The 22,134-nt window shown below is 39.1% G+C and overlaps 1 protein-coding gene across 1 annotated transcript in view; it reads left to right on the top strand.

Moving 5' to 3' along the window:
* Window positions 1–22,134, top strand: part of clmna (calmin a) — a 51,290-nt gene that overhangs the window by 26,975 nt on the left and 2,181 nt on the right. The window contains exons 2-10 of the mRNA XM_055006138.1: window positions 5,482–5,543; window positions 10,570–10,665; window positions 10,790–10,873; window positions 10,956–11,048; window positions 12,338–12,534; window positions 12,798–12,991; window positions 15,809–15,891; window positions 15,966–18,320; window positions 20,405–20,565. Coding sequence (XP_054862113.1) covers window positions 5,482–5,543; window positions 10,570–10,665; window positions 10,790–10,873; window positions 10,956–11,048; window positions 12,338–12,534; window positions 12,798–12,991; window positions 15,809–15,891; window positions 15,966–18,320; window positions 20,405–20,565 — 3,325 coding nt within the window. The remainder of the gene's footprint in view (window positions 1–5,481; window positions 5,544–10,569; window positions 10,666–10,789; window positions 10,874–10,955; window positions 11,049–12,337; window positions 12,535–12,797; window positions 12,992–15,808; window positions 15,892–15,965; window positions 18,321–20,404; window positions 20,566–22,134) is intronic.

The raw sequence follows: 22,134 nt of genomic DNA, 5'->3' as shown, positions 1-22,134 counted from the left end.
GGTTTATTAATATTGGCTCACTTCCATTAAGTGTCCAAGTAAACTAAGACAGTGAACTAGTAGACACAAAAGCAGGACTTCCTCCAAGTGGAATGCACCCATCATTAGTACAATTCAGATTAGGCACTCACGATCAGAACCTGTCTTATTTAAACATCTGACATCTAGGCTGGGAAAGAGTCACTGCTCTCCAACAAGAAGATTAAAGCAAAACTACAGCCTCCCAGAGAACATAAAGGCACGACCAGGCCTTGTAGAATAATGTGCTGTGGAAAGATAAGTCAAAGTTGGAGTTGTTTTGCCACAGTAGCAGTAGATATGTTTGTTACAGACCAAAGACAGCTTTTCAGAAGAAGAACGCCATGCAAACTGTGAAGTATGGTGGTCACAATGTTACGGTCTGGGATTGCTTTTCTGCCTCAGGTACTGGATAGCTTGCACTCTATAAATTCTTCATTATCCAAAAATGCTTAAAGATAATATGAGGCCATTCATCTGAAAGTTAAAGTTGAACCAGAAGTGGACTTTTTCGACAAGATAATGATACTAAGCACACTAACAAATCCACCAAGGAATGGCTTTACAAGAAGTAGTGCAGGGTTGTTTTTCATTGACGAGTGGCCAAAAATTTCAACAAGCCAATGTCAGAGATTGTTGGACACCTATGTAAAATGTCTGCAAGAAGTTAGTTCTTTTGAGACTGTATTTATTTGTTTTCCACAGAAGGATACTACATCTTATGATATATTTGTTGAATAAATGATTAACGAAGCAGATTTTGTAGAAGTATATCACCCTCACCTGTAGGCACTCTTTCATAAAGAATAAAATGTTTAGTTATCCAGCTATGTTGATAAAGCCAATATTTTCCATGGGATGTGCTTCTTCTTTCATATAACTGTGGAAATTATTATGGTGAAATGTGAGGACTGTCTTGAAGTGTACAGTTGTCTGAGTGGAACTCTTCTCATGTTGCTATGAAATGATTAGTAATATTAAAACTCCCTTTCACAGTTTTCTGTGCTACTGTTCTTCAAATTTAAGAGATAATGATCACAGATCCACCGCAAAGTAGTCAAATGCTTTTTTGGTGTCTGTTTTACAAAGCTGCCTTTTTGCATATTAGATGATCATCATCATTCTTTTTGAGAGAAACTATGTAATTAATCACTGTGGGGAAACACACACGTCGTACTTTGAGAATAAAACTACTCAAAAACTCGTGAAAGAAGCCTGATTCGTGCAGAAAAACTAATGTTGTAAGCCAGGGGTGGGCAATTAATTTTCATATGGGGCCACATGAGAAACTATGACGGTTGTTAAGGGCCACACTTACAGCTCTGCTCAATATACACCTCAATAAAAACAGTAAATGAAACATTACAATGGTACAATGAAAATGTGGAACACAGAGCACAACTATTTAATGAAAGACTTTGTTTTTTCATTAAAACTATGATTGCTGCCTATTGAGTTGTAGATATTTTTGATGGTGTGACTTCCTTCAGTGTGGGCATGTGGGTGAGAATGTTGCCCTCCAACTGGCTTGAGAGAAACTTCAGCTTTCTCATAAAAGCAGTCACCAGGCTGTACATTTCATGTGCAAAGAAGTCGTTGCCTTGCAGCTTGGTATTTAGTTCATTCATTAGTGCAGTCACATAAACAGCAAAAGCAAGGTCTGATATCCAGTCTGCATTTGAGAGCTCTGTGATGTTCTGCCTTTCTTCTCACAAAACTCTTGAATCTCTGCTCTCAGAACCCAAACTCGTTTAAGCACCTTGTCCAGGCTGATCCATCTGACAGCTGTCTGGTAACCAAGGTCACCATGTTCACTCTCATCTCCTCCAAAAAGACAACAAACTGTCTGTAATTCAATGCTCTTGCCCTGATGAAGTTAACTACTTTAGCTACAACATCAGTCACGTGGTTGATTTTTAGCACTGACTTACACAGCACCTCCTGATGTATAATACAGTGCAAAAGTATCAGTTTCTGTTCTGGGTTTATTTCAGTCACTTTATCTTGCATCCGTTTCAAAAGTCCAACATTTTTCCCTGTCAAATTTGGACAGCCATCAGTTGTAACACCAACCAAATTCTCCCATTTTAGTCCCAGCTTGTTCATGCGTGTATTTACCTCAGTGAACAAATTACTCACCGTCGTGGTTCCTTTCATTGGCTGCACAGCTGCCAGCTCCTCCGTCATCTCAAAGGTTTCTGTTAGTCCACGTACAAAGATGAGTAACTGGGCTGTGTCACGGACATCACAGCTCTCGTCCAGAGCCAAGGAGAAAACGTCAAAATCGTCCACTTTGTTGTGCAGCTGAAGCTCCAGATTTTCTGCGCTGCTCTCCACCCGCCTCGTTACGGTTCGCCTGGAAAGGTCACATTAACGAACGCTCCTTTTTTTTCTCTGGACATATAAGCGCTGCAGAGTCCACCAGACTTTCTTTGACAAACTCTCCATCAGAGACTGGCTTACTGACATCCCTTTATGTGTGAGCTTTGGTAAAAAATCCTTGCTGCTTTAGCAGTTTAGCTAGCAAACCTTCAGACATCCTCCCCGCTCTGCATCAGTCAAATGTTTGTACTTCTCCGCCATGTTTGGTCTCGTAATGTCGATTCAGATTATAATCCTTGAGCACCGCGATCTGTTCTCCACAAACTAGCCCACAGCTTTACCTCTAACTTCAGTGAAGAAATAATTGGAAGTCCATGTATCGTTAAAACTCTGCATTCGGAATCAATCTTTCTTTTTTGGCGTTAGCTTCCTGGGCTGAAGCTGACCAACAAACCAATCAGTACATAAAACTTATGCTAAGTATGGAAAGCACGCGCTAAAAAAACGTAAGGTCGCGCGTGACCTTATGGCCTAAGGTCACCTGCGAAAAAACGTTAACTTAGCAGATCTTTCAAAATAAAAGCAGTGCAGGCGTATTGCTTGCATGTATTGTGATGATATATATTTGCATTGACTTTTAATATTTTCCAACGACCTCATACGCGCCAGTCAGGGTCATCCGCCGGGCCGGATGTGGCCCGCGGGCCGTAGGATGCCCAGGTCTGTTGTAAGCTGACATCATTTTTCCAGGTGTATATTCCAAAGCACAGCTCTGGTTTGTGTTAGCAAAGACGTGATGATTACGCGGCACCTTAAGCAGCAGTGGTTGATGCTTTTATGAAATTTTAGGTCACACTATCCAGACTCACTTGGATCCCTTATAGCTTATCCACATGAACGTACTTTATTGCAAGCTGTGGTAATTTATTTTATATGAGTAGTGAGTAGTAGTTATTTTAAGACTACGTACTTTAATATATGGCTGGGTTTCTAAGTTGATAAACTGAAGATATTGACATGCAATGCATTTGCAAATAAAACTGGAACTTGTTCCTGGAATTAGCCAGATACAGTGAGCTATGTAATATCTGTAGCGAAAGGTCATCACTAAGCTTGTGGTGTTAACCACAAAAACAGATATACAAGAGTAGGAGGAAAAATAAAATTGTTTTCATGTCAACAAACTCAGACTTTTGTGGAAGTTCTGACACTACGGTACATTTCTTTCTTTACTGAGATTTTACTTAAAAAAAATGTATGGCATGCTTGGAAAATACACAGAACATCCCCAAAGCATGAAAACTAAATGTTTTCATTGCGGTTAACAGTAGAAAGCAGAGAGAGATACACATTTTCCTTACACATTCAGTATGAGGGAGTGAATCTTAGTGTTTTTCCAAACAGAAACAAAACTGGAACAAGGTTTCAGACCCCAGATTGTGGTGACCAATGTAGGCTCTAGGGGTGGCAGCATTAAATTAAACTCTTGGAATTGTTTTGCAATTGTGTGGTATTGTAATTTCAGTGCCTATTTATGTGATGGAGTAATGACCAACCCAAGCAGCACTCGCACAGTTTGGTAATTTCCTGACCTTGACCAGTGTACAGTAACGGCAGAATAATGCTTTAAAAGTAAGCAAACCTTTTTAATGATCCACTTCCCACCTAATCTATATTTACAGAAAATAATGTTGTTTATGTGTTTGTGTTTGAACAAACCTCTGTAAATCAGACTGCATTGATATTTGATTCTTACAGTATTTTGTCCACCCCTGCTTTATATTGCATGAACAGCCTATTGCAGCCATCTAAAGGCAGCAGGGCAGATGTTGATAAACCTACAATCTCTGATTTGGGAAGTGCTACACCAGAAATCATTGTCATGTTCACTGTATTTGCCTCTATTAAATGCCAATAAAAGACATCAGGCTGCTACGGAATACCTCCAGCCAGTATGGCACACGTCAGAGTGATCTATTGTGACTGTTATTATTCTGATGTGTGCTCATATTGTGCCACTCAGCATCATTCAAGCAATAATTATAGTCATTTTTTGGACAAGTTTCTTCCCATTTGTTGAGCTGGTCATCACTGCGATCGGCTCAGTTGTTTCACAGTGATGACTAGGGCTGCAACTAACGATTATTTTAATAATCGATTAATCGGCCGATTATTTTTTCGATTAATCGATGAATCAGATAAAAAAAAACAACACATTTTTAATTTCCGCCGCTTTATTCAGAAAGAGAAGATTTGGACTGACAGAGTAAAAAAGATGATTGTAGTGAAGCCTTCGTCTTCAACCATCAACAGAAGCCTCATGTCAGTGAGCATCATGTTGAGGATGCTCTCAGTCAGGACAGATGCTTGCTGTGGTGGACATGATGTCTTTCTCATCATGAAGCCTGTCATTGTTTGCTGTTCATGAAATGAGAAAGATAGTATCAGTATGTATTATAGCACAATTTACAACAACTCAGTAATTATCTTGTTTTATTTGCAGTATTAGGTTAAGGCATGTAAGTAGTCCAAAGAGCAAAACACAAAGTACGCACACACACACACACACACACACACACACACACACACACACACACACACACACACACACACGCACATACACACACACACACACACACACACACACACACACATATATATATATATATATATATATATATATATATATATATATATATATATATATATATATATATATATATATATATATATATATGTATATATATATATATAGGACAAGCACCATAAAAAATACTTCATTATATAAACTGAGTAGATGTAATAAGTTAATTTAACCCTGGTCTAAATGCAGTTCATCCTGCCTCACTCCAACACAGACCACTGTCTTCACTTTGTCAGAAAATTTAAACTTGAGGCTCAATCTTTAAATTACTATTGTGGGCAAGTTACGTTTATTTATAAAGCATATTCAAACCCTGCTTATGCTGATAGAAATGAAATAAAAAGTTTCACACGCACACACGTGCGCGCGCGCGCGCACACACACACACACGTGTCCAATCACTGTCATTAATCATGCTTCTTTGAGTACTTTGGCTTAAAATTCCTGATGACTCAATCCTTTTTTTTCTCTCTCTCTCTCATCTCTCTGTGTTGCAGTTGAAAGGGAAGTGGTTCAGAAGAGGACCTTCACCCGATGGATGAACCTCCATTTAGAAAAGGTTTGTTAAACACATCATGGAGTGATAGCAGCAGAAAACACACAAGATGAGAAAACTGTAATCCTGCTTAGTTATTGCAGTGCTGCTCACAGAGCTTCCTTTTACTACCTAGATACAAGATAACAATTTCTTTTAATAAAATTTCACCTCAAACTCCAGGGTAGCTGAATCTTTTTCACAGGCTTGATCATGAAGTTGAGGTTACCCGACCATATCCACTGTATGCGTTTGCTACTGCAGCTGAGACACACTGTACATAAACAGCAGTTGCAGTCTCTCTGAATAATATATGTGGTTGTGTGCATCTGCCTGTGTGCAGCATTAAAGTTTCATCAGGCTGTAAAGTGTCAATCTGAGAGAACAGTGGCAATATTATAGGACAAACGATTACAAGATATTCAGTTTCCTCTCAGCTCCCCTCAGCTAGTTGCTGGGGACAGGAGAGATAGTCTCTGTGGTCACCAAAGTGAATCCTGCCTACAAATGGGGATGATAACCAGGGATGTATGAGGATCTGAAGCAGCATAAATAAGTACATTATTGTTATTTCCCTGCTAATTTATGGTGGGGGCAGCACGGTGGGGCAGTGGTTAGCACCATTGCCTTGCAGCTAGAAGGTCCTGGGTTCACTTCCTGTTTGAATGTTCTGCCTGTGCAGGTGATGGTTCTCACTGGGTACTTCGGCTTCCTCCCACAGTCCAAAGACTGTGCTCCAGCTGATTTAGAACAGCGCTGCTAAGATCTGACTCAGAGTCAGAAAACATGAACATATCACCCCAATACTCTGCACGCTTCACTGGCTTCCCATCACTGCCAGAATAAATTATAAAGTCGCTCTCATCACTCATCAATGCATTTATGGAAACGTGCCACTATACCTCAAAGAACTCCTCACTCAGCAAACCTCAACCCGGAACACATGCTCTACAAATCAGAATCTCCTCCACCCTCCCAGAACCAAGCTCCGTACCATGGGAAATCAGGCCTTATGCACTGCTGGACCACGTCTATGGAACTCCCTACCCAGCCACCTCTGGACCCCACAAACAGTGGCTGCTTTAAAAAACACTTGAAGACCTTCCTTTTTAAAGAGGCTTCTAACTTACCTTAAGGACTCTATTTTAAAATTGTAATTTTAAGTGTTTGTACTGCTTCTTTTTACTTTATGCTTGTAGCATTTTGAGATTTCTTTAAATTAAAAATTCTTTATAAATAAAAGTTATCATTATTATTTTTATAGACAATAGGAAATATCTGTACATAAATGTCAGATATATTTGACAAAAATTAGAAACAACAATTCCCTTTCTATTATTGCCACATTTTATTCACAGTTTGACTACTGGTCATTGCAGGCATCTGCAAAGTCACCAACAAGTGTGCCGTTTTTGTTTGCTGATCATCTTTACCTGTATTAAAGGCTACAACTCATCATTTTCATTAATAATCTGCTTTTTAACTTTTATTTAATTAACCTATTAATCTATAAAATGAAAACAAACATTATGAAATTGTTGTTTTATGTAAGAAAGGAAAAAAAAACATTATAAAGTTCAGCATGTCTTTGCTTGTTTTGTTCAAGCAACAGTCCAGAATCAGCAAATCCTGCACAGACAGACCAAAACCACAGAATGTTTGGTGCTTTTACTTAAATGATTAATCAATTTAAAATGTGTCTTTTGTGACACATTGTGCATTACTAGGCTACCCACGTCAGATATTAAGCAATTATTATTGTTTGCTACCTGCCATACCAAAAGTCTACCTGTTTATCCATTGCCATACATCATTGTGTTCACAGTGGCACACTGTGTTTTTGTAGAACCTTTGAAGTTTCATTCTTTAGCATTTCTTCGCTCTGTTTGCAGTCCCTAACCAGGGGTGAGTCAGGGTGAGCTGTGAGCTGGATTGCTGGCCAGGCTTTTGTTTTTTTCCACACAATGAGCCTCTTTTGTCTTACTCACTGTTTGGCCATGCATCAAATCTCTGACCCACTAACTGACAATCATACATTTGTCTTCTGTCATCTTGGAAAGTTCCAGTCACTTTACCACCCGTCCCTCGTCAGACAAGTTCACCAATTTCCAGTTAACGATGGTGTATGTGATAACAGGGCTAAATTAACACAAGCTATTTTTTTTGCATGTGTCCTATATATTATAATCATTGTTTTAGTGTGTGTGTGTGTGTGTGTGTGTGTGTGTGTGTGTGTGTGTGTGTGTGTGTGTGTGTGTGTGTGTGTGTGTGTGTGTGTGTGTGTGTGTGTGTGTGTGTGTGTGTGTGTGTGTGTGTATTTGTGTTTGGGCAGAAATTCCTGGTATCCAAAGCCATTTTTTTCCCAAAGGGAGACAAACAAAGTAGCCTTGAACCTTAAATATTGGGTCAGTCAGTGCATGCTGTGGGCTACTAGACTTATTTTTAAAGACAATATTCATAGTTTACCTTTTCGTTTGCAGTTGGTGTTTTTGTTTCCCTCAAAGTTCACAGTATAAACATTTCCATATTTGATTTTCATGATACTAGATGTGTACAGCAGTTAATGTGTGATGATCTTTTAGTGGGTTGTGTGTGACAGAGGTGTTGGCAAGGCTTGATTTGAAATACTGATTATGCTGTTTAGTTTCTATGCTAATTTCCACATTTTAACAGACCATGGAACCTAAATGCCTATTTGGTTGAATACTCTGGATCCTGTCACCAGCACCATACTCACTGGAGCCAAACTAACTGACATCAAGTCAAAGAAGTCGTTGTTGTTACTGCATTTTGTTCAGTTGGCCAAAAAAATCAAGTGTACACTTTGCAAACAGCAGTTTACAAGTCAGTGCTTAACAATCCACGTGGCATAGCTTGTCTGTGTTATATTGCTCATTTGTTCTGGTGCTGGGATCACCAATTGATTCAGTGCTGAACTTAGGTTATGCTTCGCAGCTTCCAGTTCAGTATGTTGCTACGTTGAAGGCAGAGACTCAGATAGAAGCAACAGAGACACGGCAGACTGACATATAAAAGTTATTCATCACAAAAATACACAATAACACAACAAAAAGTTTTGTACTTGAGGTAACAAGGCAAAGCGCTAAGATGCTTGGTGCTAAAGCTGAACAGGTCCCCCCCCCCAAAAAAAAACACATAAGTACACTACAAAACATAAGAAGGAAGTTATTGTATTGTGTTACTAATAAAAAATTCCCTACAGTTATAAAAGATAATATTTTATATCAAACCAAGAGTTGTACTCTAACGAGGAGGAGAGTTTATGGCTGCAGTAAATGTAGTGACACTACAATGCATAAGAGTTAAGTTACTGATTTATTTTTTTTTTTTATGAAAAATCCTTAAAATTATGAAAAAAAAAGTACTATCAAACCAAGAGTTGTAGTATGAGCAGCAGGAGTCAGTTGCTGGCTGCAGTAAATGTGTTGAATATTTGTGTCTCTTCGCTGTTTGCAGCAGTTTTGCATTTTGCAGACGGTTCCTGTTCACTCGTCACACAACCTGCTGCTCATAGACACCAATGTTATTCCTGCAGCTACTTTTGATTAAACTGGGCTTGTAGCACATTGTCTAGCTTACAACGATGGAAAAGAGGCATCGTTTATGTTTAGACAACGTATATTTAATGAGTTATTGATGCCGGAAGCCCGAATTTGTGAATATCTTTCCAACTTTACCAAACTGTGTTTTATTTCCTGACGTCGCCGTAATTCGCTGGTTTCATGCTGTCATTTGCGAGCATTTCACTACAAATAACATAATTCTGTCTTCTGTCCTTTAATAAAACCAAATTTAAGGTAACTCTCGAGGTATAGCTGGAGTTTTTAGATACTGATGAATCTTCACCCGTTCTGCGTTTTTCAGACATCGTTCCCGTCAGTAATTTTCTAACTGTAACACAAACTAATGAATCTGGATGAACTAGAAGCCAACCTGATGAAAGCGTTAAGAGAAGTTGAAAGGTCAAGGAGGTGTGGCCATCGAAGCAGCAAAGGATTTTTGAAGAAAGACCAAATAAATGTGTTTTTAAAATGTTTTATAGGTAGACTTGTGATGACACAGTGAGTCTGTTACTCTGATTTTATCCAGAATGTAAAAATCTGTTTTTTATAACATCACAGCCTCAAAGCAGACAAAGCCCCCCCACCCCCAGGTTGGGAACCACTGCTCTAAAGGACCGGAGGGGAATGAGAAGGAAACTCTATATACAAGAACTATTATTTTATCAGAATAAACCCAAACTTGGTACTACCAAGGCAGGAGAACAATTAACAGAACACGTATAGGGAAACGCAGCTGCCGAATACTTCGGCGCAGGGCTAAAGTTACCAGGCTGCTGGAAAACACGGAAAATAACTAGTCTGACTGGAAACTGGAAGTATATGAGCTAGACTGAACCAGGGCCAATATGAACTGGGATAGTTCTCGATCCAGCGACGAGTAGTGGCAGCGTCTGGCTTGTATGGAGGAGGAATGAAGGTGGGTGATCACTCCCACTTGCTCACCTGCCAATTCCACTGATTGTGATTGGCAGCACCTGTCCACAGGCCACATGCCACCTAGGAGAGAGGGGGAGATGGAGAAAGGAAGGGAGAGCCTTCCACTCGCTGGCAGCTCAGGTCGAGGGCGGGACGCAGTAGTTAAAGGAAAAGTTAGGGGAAACTTAATAGCGGTGGGTGATCCATTAACTGTTTTTCCAACATTTTCATGATGTAAAACCTTGTTAGACACTTTAGGTAAATTCTTAACGGTGTCTAAAATCCACTTTCACTTTTTCGATGTCTTTGTTCTATTTGTAAAAATACAGTAAAGGGACATTTCACTGCTTTTTTCTCACCTGGAGCACACTGGACTAGATCCAGACCTAAAACCTCCAAACACAGACTGGTAAAACCAGGACTAGATTCTCTCAGAGAGACTAAGAGTTCTGTAAAACACAGCTTCTACTTTGTGAAACCTGTGGGAAACACTACATGTTTTCTCACGTTCTTCCTTCTTTTCTTGCTTCTGTCTTTCTTTTCATCCTCAGTGTGACCCACCCATTGAGATCCATGACCTTTTCCAGGATATACAGGATGGGCGTATCCTCATGGCCCTGCTGGAGGAACTTTCAGGCTGCAAACTGGTCAGATTGTCATGTTTGTTTTTTAGTGCAAGATATTTTCACTCATGTACTATAACTGTAAAATGTTGCACTACTGGCCGTCATTGTTGTGTAAGCAATATTTGTAATATTTCTGATCTTACAGCTTCATGGGTTCAAGAAGTCTTCCCATCGTATTTTCAGACTCAATAACATCGCAAAGGTCCTGTCTTTCCTTGAGGAGAGAAATGTGAGTATCACAGTTTGTCGGCTCTAGTACAGATGGATGAATAGCAGAATTGTCAGCACATACAGAATGTGTTTGTTCGTAGGTAAAGCTGGTCAGCATCGATGCAGCTGATGTTGCTGATGGAAACTCCTCCATTATCCTGGGACTCATCTGGAACATTATTCTTTTCTTCCAGGTAATCTTATTCTTCTGATGCTTTGTTTTGACCTTTTTTTTTTTTAAAGCGTCTTTATTCACTCTTATCTGGATGTGCATCCATTTAAGTTAAAGAGGGTTCAGAGTAAGAAGAAAGTGTGTAGTTCTCAGCCTGTGCACTTCCAAGTCACAAGAGAGCAAAGTGCAGTGTGTCAACTATCTGGACAGGTGAGATTCTGCAAGAACCAGGCTGTCACTGATATTCAGCTCATCTGGTCCACCTCCATTATATATAAAATGGTGGCAGTAAATCAGTTGTTCCTTCTTTCCCGACTTCCAACATGTTTGTGTCATGCAAACAGTATGTAAGCTTCAGACTTGATCATTAGGTTTGCCCAATACTAGCAAAGCTAACATTTTCATAGTTTGACCATAAACATTTATTCTTGACTTCACAAATGGTGTTTTGGGGCAAGAAGCAGTAGTGATTACTCACTAGGCTGATTGGTGAACTGCTCTAGCAGGCGGCAAGTTAAACATCTGTTAATTGGTAGCTACTGAACCCCAAAACCCATCAGGGGGTGTTTAACACCCCCTGATGGGTTACTTGAAAAATACGTTTTTGAGGTCTCTCTGATTCTAGTTGTGGTTGTGCTGTTGCCAAAGAGGTGCCAGACTTTATATTGTAGTGCATAAAAAATGTTAAAGGAGCAAAGAACACCCAGAAGCTGCTTAGGGAATAACCATTTTCTCCAATGTTAGAGAGCTATTTCAGAGCCATAGATGTTTTCTGACTGTTTTCATAGGCTGAGTAGTACTTATCATGATGGGAATACGGATCTTTATTTGTAAAGTTGCCTTTAATTCCACTTCTATGATCTAACGACAGATTCAACACTTAACAGGTGCTCTGGTTGTTTCAAAGATTTTGTAACTCTGCTTTTCATCTGCTGAAGTGTTTACACTATGTGCCATGGTTACCACAGTAACGGTTATGTAATAAATCCTGTTGAAGACTGGGCTTTTTCTATTGTTAGGAACAGGATTTTAAACCAGAACAGGTCCCTCTTTATACCTGGGACAGTTTCAGTCTAAAGTACATCTGATACTTGTTTCATATCTACACTAGTCCCACATTTACTGTAGGAAGATGAAAGGAAACTACTAAGCACATTATCACTGTTACTTCTATTGTATACTAGGTGTCAATGTTAAACACTCAAGTAAGTTATCAGTTGGATTAACTTGGTCAAATCTGATATTAAGCAGCTGAATTAAGCTGTAAGACAGGCATGGAGGGGAATATCATCCAACTCTGTCTCCCTGCAGATTAAGGAACTGACTGGGAACATCAGGAGCCAGTTCCCCTCTTCATCCAGCCTATCGTCCATCCCCACCAGCTCTGACTCTGACACATCCTACTGCAGCACACCGTCAGATGAGAGACACTCGGCATCCACGGCCATACGGGAACACAGCAAAGCCATCAAGAAGTTGCTGCAGTGGGTACAGAAGCGAACCCGAAAGTGAGTTGTGCCTGCCATTTATAGTAAAACAAAGATTGGTGATTTAACCTTGGAAGTTTTGAAAAATGCATAGCAATTTATTCTTGTCGCGCTGTTCTTTTATTTATGAATATGCAGTATAATAACAATGGACTGCATACTTTGTCACACCAAAACAGTAAAATGGGAACAATAATTTATTGCCTCAATACTTTCAGTCTATCTAGAATTTGTTTTCATCATCTTTCTGCGCTGGTTCTGACCACTGAATATGCCTGTTATAGGTATGGCGTGGCAGTGCAGGACTTTGGGAAGAGCTGGACAAGTGGTCTGGCCTTCCTGGCTGTCATTAAATCTATTGATCCCACCCTCGTAGACATGAGGAGGGCCCTACTGAGAAGTGCCAGGGAGAATTTGGAGGATGCCTTCAGGATAGCCCACTATAGTCTGGGTATACCACGACTCCTGGAACCTGAGGGTAACAAGAAAAATCTTATCTTTACATATCAGCCTAATCGTTTACTGCCATGACTAACTTAATCAGCACTGTCATTCCCTTATAATATTAAATTACTGTTGTTCTGATAAATAGGAAATCAAAACTGTCCCAGTGTCAAGACTAGTTTGAGTATTACCACCATCAGAGTGTTTCCAAAATGTCTAAGCACTTGATTGAAGATAAAGACCAAAAGTGAATGGTGCTTCCACCTTTGTGATAGGTGATTTTAATATCTTTATCAGCCATTTGATGAATCATGTTTGCATTTGTGATGTGGTTCTGGTTAGGTATAGCTCTTCTTATCTGTCAAACAGGTCCATCTCTGTAACATCTCTCATGCTTCTTTATTTTGTGGGATCCCCCAAGTATTTGTTTTAGGTCCCCTCTTATTCTCCATATCGTCACTGTCCTAAAATAATGGCCTGAGTCATTTTTTGACATTTTTTTTTTCTTTTTGCCTAAATCATCTCTTCATGATGCTGGCCACCTCTGGAAAAATCCTCAGTTGAACATATCATGTGACTCTACCCCTGTAGTATAATGGCTTATGTCAAGAGTGTGATTTAGGCTGTTTTATTTTGCCTATGTCAGAAGGCAGTGGCTTAAGCAATTTTGCAAGCTTTTCACGATGGTGGCTGCTGCAAGAAGAACATAAATGTACTGAATTACTGAAGTTATTTCCATGATTCAGGGCTCATCCCCTGTTGATAAGTGATGAGGTTTACTATAATATAAGCTAGACCATAAATATTGCATACTTATTTAGTCTTTTCATTCAGTCTTTTTAGTCAGCAAAGTCCATGAAGCTAGAATTTAGCAAAGACTGGAAAGGCTCCAGAATCTGTGGCTGTTACAAGTGACAGGCTTTCTGTTTACTCTTTTCTGTCTTTTCAAACAATTTTTCATCTACAGTTTTTTTTCCAGATTTTTTCCACTTTACATGATCTAGCTAGGAAAGATTTGAATACTATATTGTAATCTAACAGCTAGAAATTCTGTGTATAATTTAAAAAATGTAATGACAACACAGAAATACCTTGTTGCGGGACACACACAAATGGAGTATGACAGCATGCATAGCACTATTGAACACAAAATACTTCTGGATATCTTCACCCCGAGAGACTATGTCATTATACTCCAGACTGCGAGAATCAGGCCACCACCTTACCATGTGAAGGTGCTCAAGCATGATAAGTTCCTGAAACTGAATGGATTTTACTTCATTAGCATCGGACCAGGCCAAAAAGCTGGAGATTTGAATGTGCATGACCTGTGGGCTGTTCAGTTTAGCAATGTCCATTTCAAGCTGTCCTTCCCAGAGGACCCTATGTGGAAAGCACTAACAGTGGGTACAGGCACTAAATGAGCCGATAACATGGATAAGAATGTTTCCATGTGCTCTGCCAATCCAGGAGAGAAAGTTCCAGGACTTCCAGTCAATGAAATACATAATGGCCATTAAGTGTCATCAGTTCTTTGACAGTTAGCCACATTAGCAGGCATCAGTCAAGAACCTAGCTGGGGGGAGAAGTGAGGAGATGTGCATACCTCCTCAGCATTATGTTTAGCTAGTTTGTTAGTTGTGCTTTATTGTTGACAGAGTTGAGGAGGTTAAAATTGCTTAAGCCCCAAAGGCATGTTAAAAAAATGCCCAAGTCAGTTCCTCTTATATTACATAATTGACAGACATTGTTATTACTATGTTGACAGTTATCTATTAGCATAACCTTTTTTAGTGAAATTATTAATAAATATCATTTATTCAATATTTGGTTCAGTTTTTTGTTTTCTGAAAAGCCTGAAAAAATTACATTATTTTAAGTTGGTGTCGATATGCAAGTTACCTCTGGAGCAAATCATGTGTAGACATGACACAGATTTCCATTATGGTGCAGATGATTTAAGCTTATTATGTCCCGATGAAGACTGAAGTAGAACAAATGGACAATGTTGTTAAAAACAGATAATGAAGTGAGGGCGTTAAGAGGGGTGAGTCATAGGAAAAAGTGGGATGTTCTTAAACTTTTGACCGGTAGTGTATGTGTAAGGGTAAGTTGATCTATCACCACGACTGAATTTCAAATGTATCTATGAAAATAACCAGTAAGTTTGCTGAACTTGGTGGAAAATTGTGAGTGTTTTGTCTTTGTGTAAACCTGGTGGTTAAGCAAACATTAGCTCACTATTTTTGCTTACTTAGGCCTAAAGGACACAACAGTGACTTTGCATTCTGGTTCAGTTAATGCTGCGTTTATTTAAACTCCTGAAAGAGATTGTGCTGAGAAGGAGAAAAGGGGAATTACATATTGATACAACATTGTCTTTCCTGTTATAACAATGTTTTGCTTTTGTTTTTTTTTTTGTTTTTGTTTTTGTTTTTTTTTTTTAGTAGAGCAGGTAACTGACAGAACAGAATGTACAGAGCAAATTCAGGAGGTCCTTGTGGAGTATAAAACTCTGTAATGGATTTAATGGGGAAAAAAGCAGAATGTATTTTTATACTGAATGTGCTTAACAATTAAAAAAAAAAAGTACAGTTAGTACTTTTTTTGGCCATTGTAGCCTTTTCAGTAATATGACAGAATGCAGTGCTTTGTTCAAAGTGAAATGAGAACAACCTGGTCAGACTGCTGTCATGACTTAAACAGAAAAGTGACTCTTGATTTTAGTCAGATATGAGAACTACATGAATCATTGCCAGTGCTTGAATGTGATGAACTGTTACAAGAAGCCTGGTTGACATGAGTGACTTTATTTAAAATGATGCTGTGGTAATTGTTTTTCCCTGCCCAGATTTGACAATTAACACACCAGATGAACAGTCCATCATGACGTATGTCTCACAGTTCCTGGAGCACTTCCCTGGCAAAGAGGAGGTAATTATCCCTTGCAGTGTGTAGATGATATGAATGTGACACATTTTTGCTAACTTTTTGTTTTGTTCTCACAGTCAGAGCAACCCTCCCAGGTGATTGAGCGAAGCATCTCCATGGGCCGACTCAACTTCCGTGACAGTGACTCTGACCACATAAAGAATGGCAGTCACCGGAGCAGAGTGAGGGAAAGGTCCTACATGTTCCAGAAAGACTGTGCCCAGCACCCCCCAAAAATCTTCATTTCCTCTGTATCAGAAGACAGAAGTGTAATGTCACCAGCCTTCAGGATGGCTGCAGCTCGGTCATGGTCCAGTGAAGACTTTTTATCAGAATCCCCCAAAATGGAGGACATTTCCAGTCGTGCCCTTGAAGACACCAGGGAACCTGCCGGTCAGGTCTTTACCAACATAGTCTCTGACTCCCCACAACTGTCTTACACTCACTCACCCACCTCCTCATCAGTGGCCGAGTCTGTAAACACTGAATCGGTCATTGGTGACTCTGCAATCAGCTCCCCAGACTCCTGGGTGGAGAGTGAGTTTGGGGTGGTACCAGTGAAATTTTGTGAGAGCCGAAGTGACAGTTCTCTGTGTGACAGTGGGACAGCCTGGGATGTGTACCGTGCCACCCCCGTGGAGGTAACTACACTTGATGAAGGATTTATCCCATCCATAGAAGACAGAGCCACTGATGATCAGTCCATGACTGATTCATATACTGATGAAGGTATTTACTCACTAAGCTCATTGGAGAGCACACAGGGCAGAATCCAAGGGCATTCTGACAAAAAGCAGGTGGAAGTACTGAAAGATGAAGAGGTTAATCGTGAGAACCACAAACAGGTCCTGGCAGTAGAACATGGACCTAATCAGGCTGAAACTGAGGTTGCAAACAAGAAAGACAGAGTTGAACAGAGAGAACACATAAATGCAGGTCAACATCAAAAAGACAAAGTATTGAAAGAGCAAGAACCTTTTTCTGGATTGTGTGATGCAGAAGTGCTGGCCAAATCTGGTGCTGAAAATGTCCTTAAAGATGATGTATTGAAACCATTCCAATTAAACTCTGGTACCGACCTACCACTCTCTGGTGATCCTGAAGAACTTGTGAAGCAGAACAGTGTGATAAAGAGCATTAACAGAGAAATGGAATGTTTAAAGCAAGATGTGCATTTCATTACACAGGACCATGAAGAAGAAAATATTGGTCAAACTGAAACTCTGAAAAAGAGAAATAACTCAGAAGAGGTTGAAGTGGGAATTGAACAGCAGAAAACGGATTGTCCTTCAGAAGACAAAGGGAAGGGCTCAAGAAATGAGTCACAAATTTTGAAGAAAATGAGTGAAGAGAGAGTAGAAATCCAGGATGAAGGAAAGGATATGGATAAGGAACTTTTAAGAGACAAACCACCTGAGTCTCAAGAAAGCAATAGATTAGAATCTTGTATACCTATAGAGAGCACACATCCAACCAAACAAGAGGGAACATCAAAAACAAGTCTGAGCCCAAGCATGGACATAAATATTCCTTTGATATCCATTTCCACTGAGCCAGAAGAGCAGGATCAAGATGGAACACCTAACCAAGAAGGACAAGGACATGCTGACAATGAAGATCTGGGTGAGCAAAGAAGGGTGGGAACTGACACAGATGTCAACAGCCCTCGAAGTCCGGACAAACTGAGCTACGTCTCCACCGAAAATGAAAGCAAAACCCCTGTTGAGATTTCTTCTAACCCAGTATCAGAAAATGCTCATCTAACACAAGTACCCTTGAAGCATGCAAGGGAAGCAGAAAACAAGCTTTCACATGATACACATGAAGATAACATCAGATGTGTGCCAGAAACAGAGGGCAACAAGGAAAGAAGTGATGCCAAACAGGAATGCCAGTTTCCGCATGATGATTTTCAGACAGCAAAGGACTTGATTTCTCAATCGTTTTCTACAAACATGAACACTCAACTTATAAATGCTGAGCAGGACATAGATACAAGTGGTCCATTGAATGGGCACCAGGACAAACTGGCTGACACTTTTTCTGACAATGAGACAGTCAACACACAGCAGAACACACTGGATCCACTTAGCTTGAAACCACAGAGTAAGATCGAGATTTTGGTTTGTGAACCAGATAGTATGTCCAGAAACATGGACTTGTTTTATACAGACATTGATCGAAATTCTCCTACAGAGGATCTAGTCGGTGACCCTATTGAACCCATGGATCTGTTCTACCCTGACAAAGAGGAGCCCGTGTTTACAGAGCCACCTGACACTGAAATGCAGAGTTGGCCTTCTGTTTTGAGTGTATCTCCACTCCAGCCAGCACCGGCCTCAGAGACTTCGCAGGGTGACCAACAACTTAACCTACTGGGTGAAGATTGCATGGATGGAAGGAATTTCATACAAGATCAGGATAAAGTAAATGTAAGTCTATTAAACATTCTTTACTTACAGTATAGTTTTTGATGATACCTAGCTAAGTTTGTATTGGCTCTGGCAGTGGCACAGTGTAGGTTGGTCGTTTGGTCCATAACTTGTTCCAGACCCATGTGGAAATGGACATTTTATACAGTCTTTTTTGTTACCAGAGGATGAATTCTGATTACTTTTCTCTTCTAACTACATGAAGCAAACATTTTTGCTTTTGTGAATGTGAACAGTCTCAGCAAAATTTGAATGGATGCCCATGATGTTTTTTTCACACACTGAGTCCTCACATAAAATGTATATATTTTTTTACATAAATAGCTACAAATGTCCTTGTTTAATAATATGGAATGACTGAATATTGTGCATAAATGAATAGAGTTGTAATGCATTTTAAGATAAGTTATGTTTTTGTTTTTTTTAGTCCATTAGGCTGTTGGAAGACAGGTGGTACATTTTTCTTGCTTTTCTTAACTCGCCAGGGAATTTGGAATTTTGGAATAGTGACTCTCTGTGTGTGTGTGTGTGTGTGTGTGTGTGTGTGTGTGTGTGTGTGTGTGTGTGTGTGTGTGTGTGTGTGTGTGAGAGAGAGAGAGGGACGGTCCAACTGTCTAAACAGGAACATGAAGCAATGTGACGTTTTACACTTTCACAATGTCACACTAATGACCAGATGACCCACTGCCATTCGTCTTTTACCTTTCTGTTCTACTTGCGTTAATTGAAAATTTTCATCCTATGAGTTTGATGTGTTCATGTTTGTGTTGTCTCTTAAGACTAATTATTTATTTTCGAAAAAATTGGATATTCGATGTTAAAGCAATAGTGAATCCCGTATATATATATATACCATATGAATAATGTTATTGACAGTTATTAAATACGCCATGCTGAAATAGATCTTGGTAAACTTTAACTTACTATTCATTTAGACATGTGATCTGTAAAAACATGTAAAATGAGAATTTTGTTGCAATAGGAGTACTTATATACTCTACCAGTCAAAAGTTTGGACACACCTTCTTATTTAATGAGTTTTCTTTATTTTCATGACTACTTACATTGTAGATTCTTACTGAAGGCATCAAAACTTTGAATGAACACATTATGTGGTAAACAAAAAAGTATGAAATAAGTCAAAACACATTTTATATTTTAGATTCTTCAAAATAGCCACCCTTTGCTTTGATTACTGCTTTGCAAACTCTTGGCATTCTGTCCATGAGCTTCATGAGGTAGAACCTGAAATAGTTTCCACTTCACAGGTGTTCCTTGTCAAGATTCATTTGTAGAATTTCTTGCCTTCTTAATGGGGTTGGGACCATCAGTTGTGTTGTGCAGAAGTCAGGTTGGTACACAGTTGACAGCCCTATTTGACAACTGGTAGAATCCATTTTATGGCAAGAACCAATCAGCTAAGAGAAACGACTTTCCAGCATTAGTTTAAGAACTGATGGTCAAGGTTAAAAAAGCCATTAATTGTGAAGGTGTGTACAAACTGTTGACTGGTAGTGTATGTTCAGAAAAAAAACAATGAACGGTAAAATTCATTAATGAAATCATTAATTGTGAGGTGTTGTCTACAAAGGACTGGAAAAATAGCCTTGATATTCTTCTTCAAATTACATTTTTATTTACCTAAACACAACTGGGGTCATGCTCTTGAAGTATGAATACAGTCAGTAATATTCTATGTTAATTTGTTGGACATTAGCATTTTGGCCTAAAGGCAGAAAGAGTTTATACTCTAAACAACATGAGCGTGTTTTGTAACTTAAATGGCAATTTTCTTATTGAAGTTAAGCTTTTTTTATTAGTTTAAAATGCTTATGTTTTTATAACACATCAAGATTCATTGACTGGGAACCCTGAATATTCACAGTAAATTAGATCAATATCGTGTGGGCGATACACTGTTGTGGTTCTGGCTAGTAGCTGTTAAAATGTCTTGACTCATGGCCTGTAAATCATTGTTACGCTCCATACAAGTTGAACAAAAGTAGACATACTGAACTCTGTCTTTCCCTTCTGTACATTATTAAACTAAAAGATTTTTCTTCATCTTTTTTTACTCTTATTAGATGATTAATAAGACCAACCAAGAGAGTGAAAATGCATCTGAATCCCAGTGCTTGTTGCCTGGGGAGAAGATAAGAAGACATTTGGGTGATGACGGCAGTGATCTCAGTGAGGCTGAGGAAGAGAACCCGGACTCTGCCAGAGAAAGCACAGAGCCTGTGAGGTAGGATTTCTATTCTTAGTCATCTCCCTGGTACACTGTGAAACTCTCTGCCCTGGGGGAAATCCAGTGTTGTGGCAATGGATGGGACTGCTCTGACCCAGCCTTTTTCTGTTTGCTCCCATATTTCCATAAATGTACTGAACAGAGTTTTCTGTGTAGGCTGGTGAAATTAAGACGGGCCTTATGAGGACTGAAAGACGGCGGCTTAAAGAAAGAAGACAAGGATTACAGATATTAATATGGTGGAATTAAGCATTACTACAGTGCTTCACTTTGTTCAGGTTCAACAGTTTGAAAGTTCTTCTTAAGACCTTCATATATCAGACCACATTTTTGATGCTGTTTATAGTGTTTTTGTTTTAGCTGTAACCATTTGTCGTATTTGCATTCCATAATTGCCATCCTGATAAATACAGTCGAGTCAGTAAGGATTTGGGCGATGGTACAATTTGTGGCATTTTTCCAGAAACATCATAAGAGAGAGACTCGTCACATAAAGAATCCTGAATAGATATTTATTGGAGAATTCTGTAATGTCACTTGAGATACATTCACGGCACTTGGCCTCCATTTTGCTTATTGTGTTACCTGTAGCGCCAACAAGCTGCACCTGTGTTGAATTAGGTGAATGACTTTAAAGGTTGTCAGTACTTATGCAGTCAGTCATTTGATAAATTATGTTTTTTGACCTTATTTTATTAAAAAAACACATTCACTTTGACATGAAAAAGTCTTTTTATGTAAATTATTTTTGAAAAAAGCCACATAAAATTAACCATGATGCAGTTTGGAAAACCAATAAAGGGGGAAAAGGGGTGTAACCAAGATAGCTGCTGAGTGGAGAAACTCCCCCGATAAAGACTGATTTCGCCTCTGTACACCACCACAATGGATTTGATATTAAGTAATCAAGAGGTGCTCAAAGTAAACATTCAGCATTAAGTAAAGGGGTTTAACAAAATATGGTATTTATTATTCAGGAATTACAGCAATTTGTTACATGGTTGCTCCATTTTTAAAGGTTCAAAAGTAAATAAAATACAAACTGAACAAATTATAAATGTAATCATTATTTTTTATTATTCAATGCATATATGTACTTTGCAGTCAATGACTGCCTGAAGTCTGGAACCAAGGGATGTCACCAAATGCTGAATTACATGCATGAAGATGCACTTATTTTACATAATGTTTAAGTTTATTACCTCTTTGCATGCTTACTGTCATTAACTTACTCGTGGCTAGGTGAATGGTACCTTGTCCATCCTATTTCTAGAGTTGGTGCAAAGGCGCAAACTCTTAAAATTCAAATGAAATAATATACACTGATGTTCAAAAGTGTGGGCTCACTTAGAAATGTCCTTATTTTTGAAAGAAAAGCAGTTTTTTTCAATGAAGATGAACATTAAATGAATCAGAAGTCCAGTGTAGACATTGTTAATGTGGTAAATGACTATTGTAGCTGAAACAGCTGATATTTAATGGAATATCTATGAAAGGGGTACTGGGCTGGACTCGAATATCTGAATATTTGGTCGCTACGGTGGTATCTGAATATTTATTTTGAGA

The sequence above is a fragment of the Amphiprion ocellaris genome, chromosome 20 (assembly GCF_022539595.1).
Source record: "Amphiprion ocellaris isolate individual 3 ecotype Okinawa chromosome 20, ASM2253959v1, whole genome shotgun sequence".
Classification (NCBI taxonomy): Eukaryota; Metazoa; Chordata; class Actinopteri; family Pomacentridae; genus Amphiprion; species Amphiprion ocellaris.
Note: the sequence above shows the minus strand (reverse complement) of the source record. Positions and strands in the feature narration are given on the sequence as shown.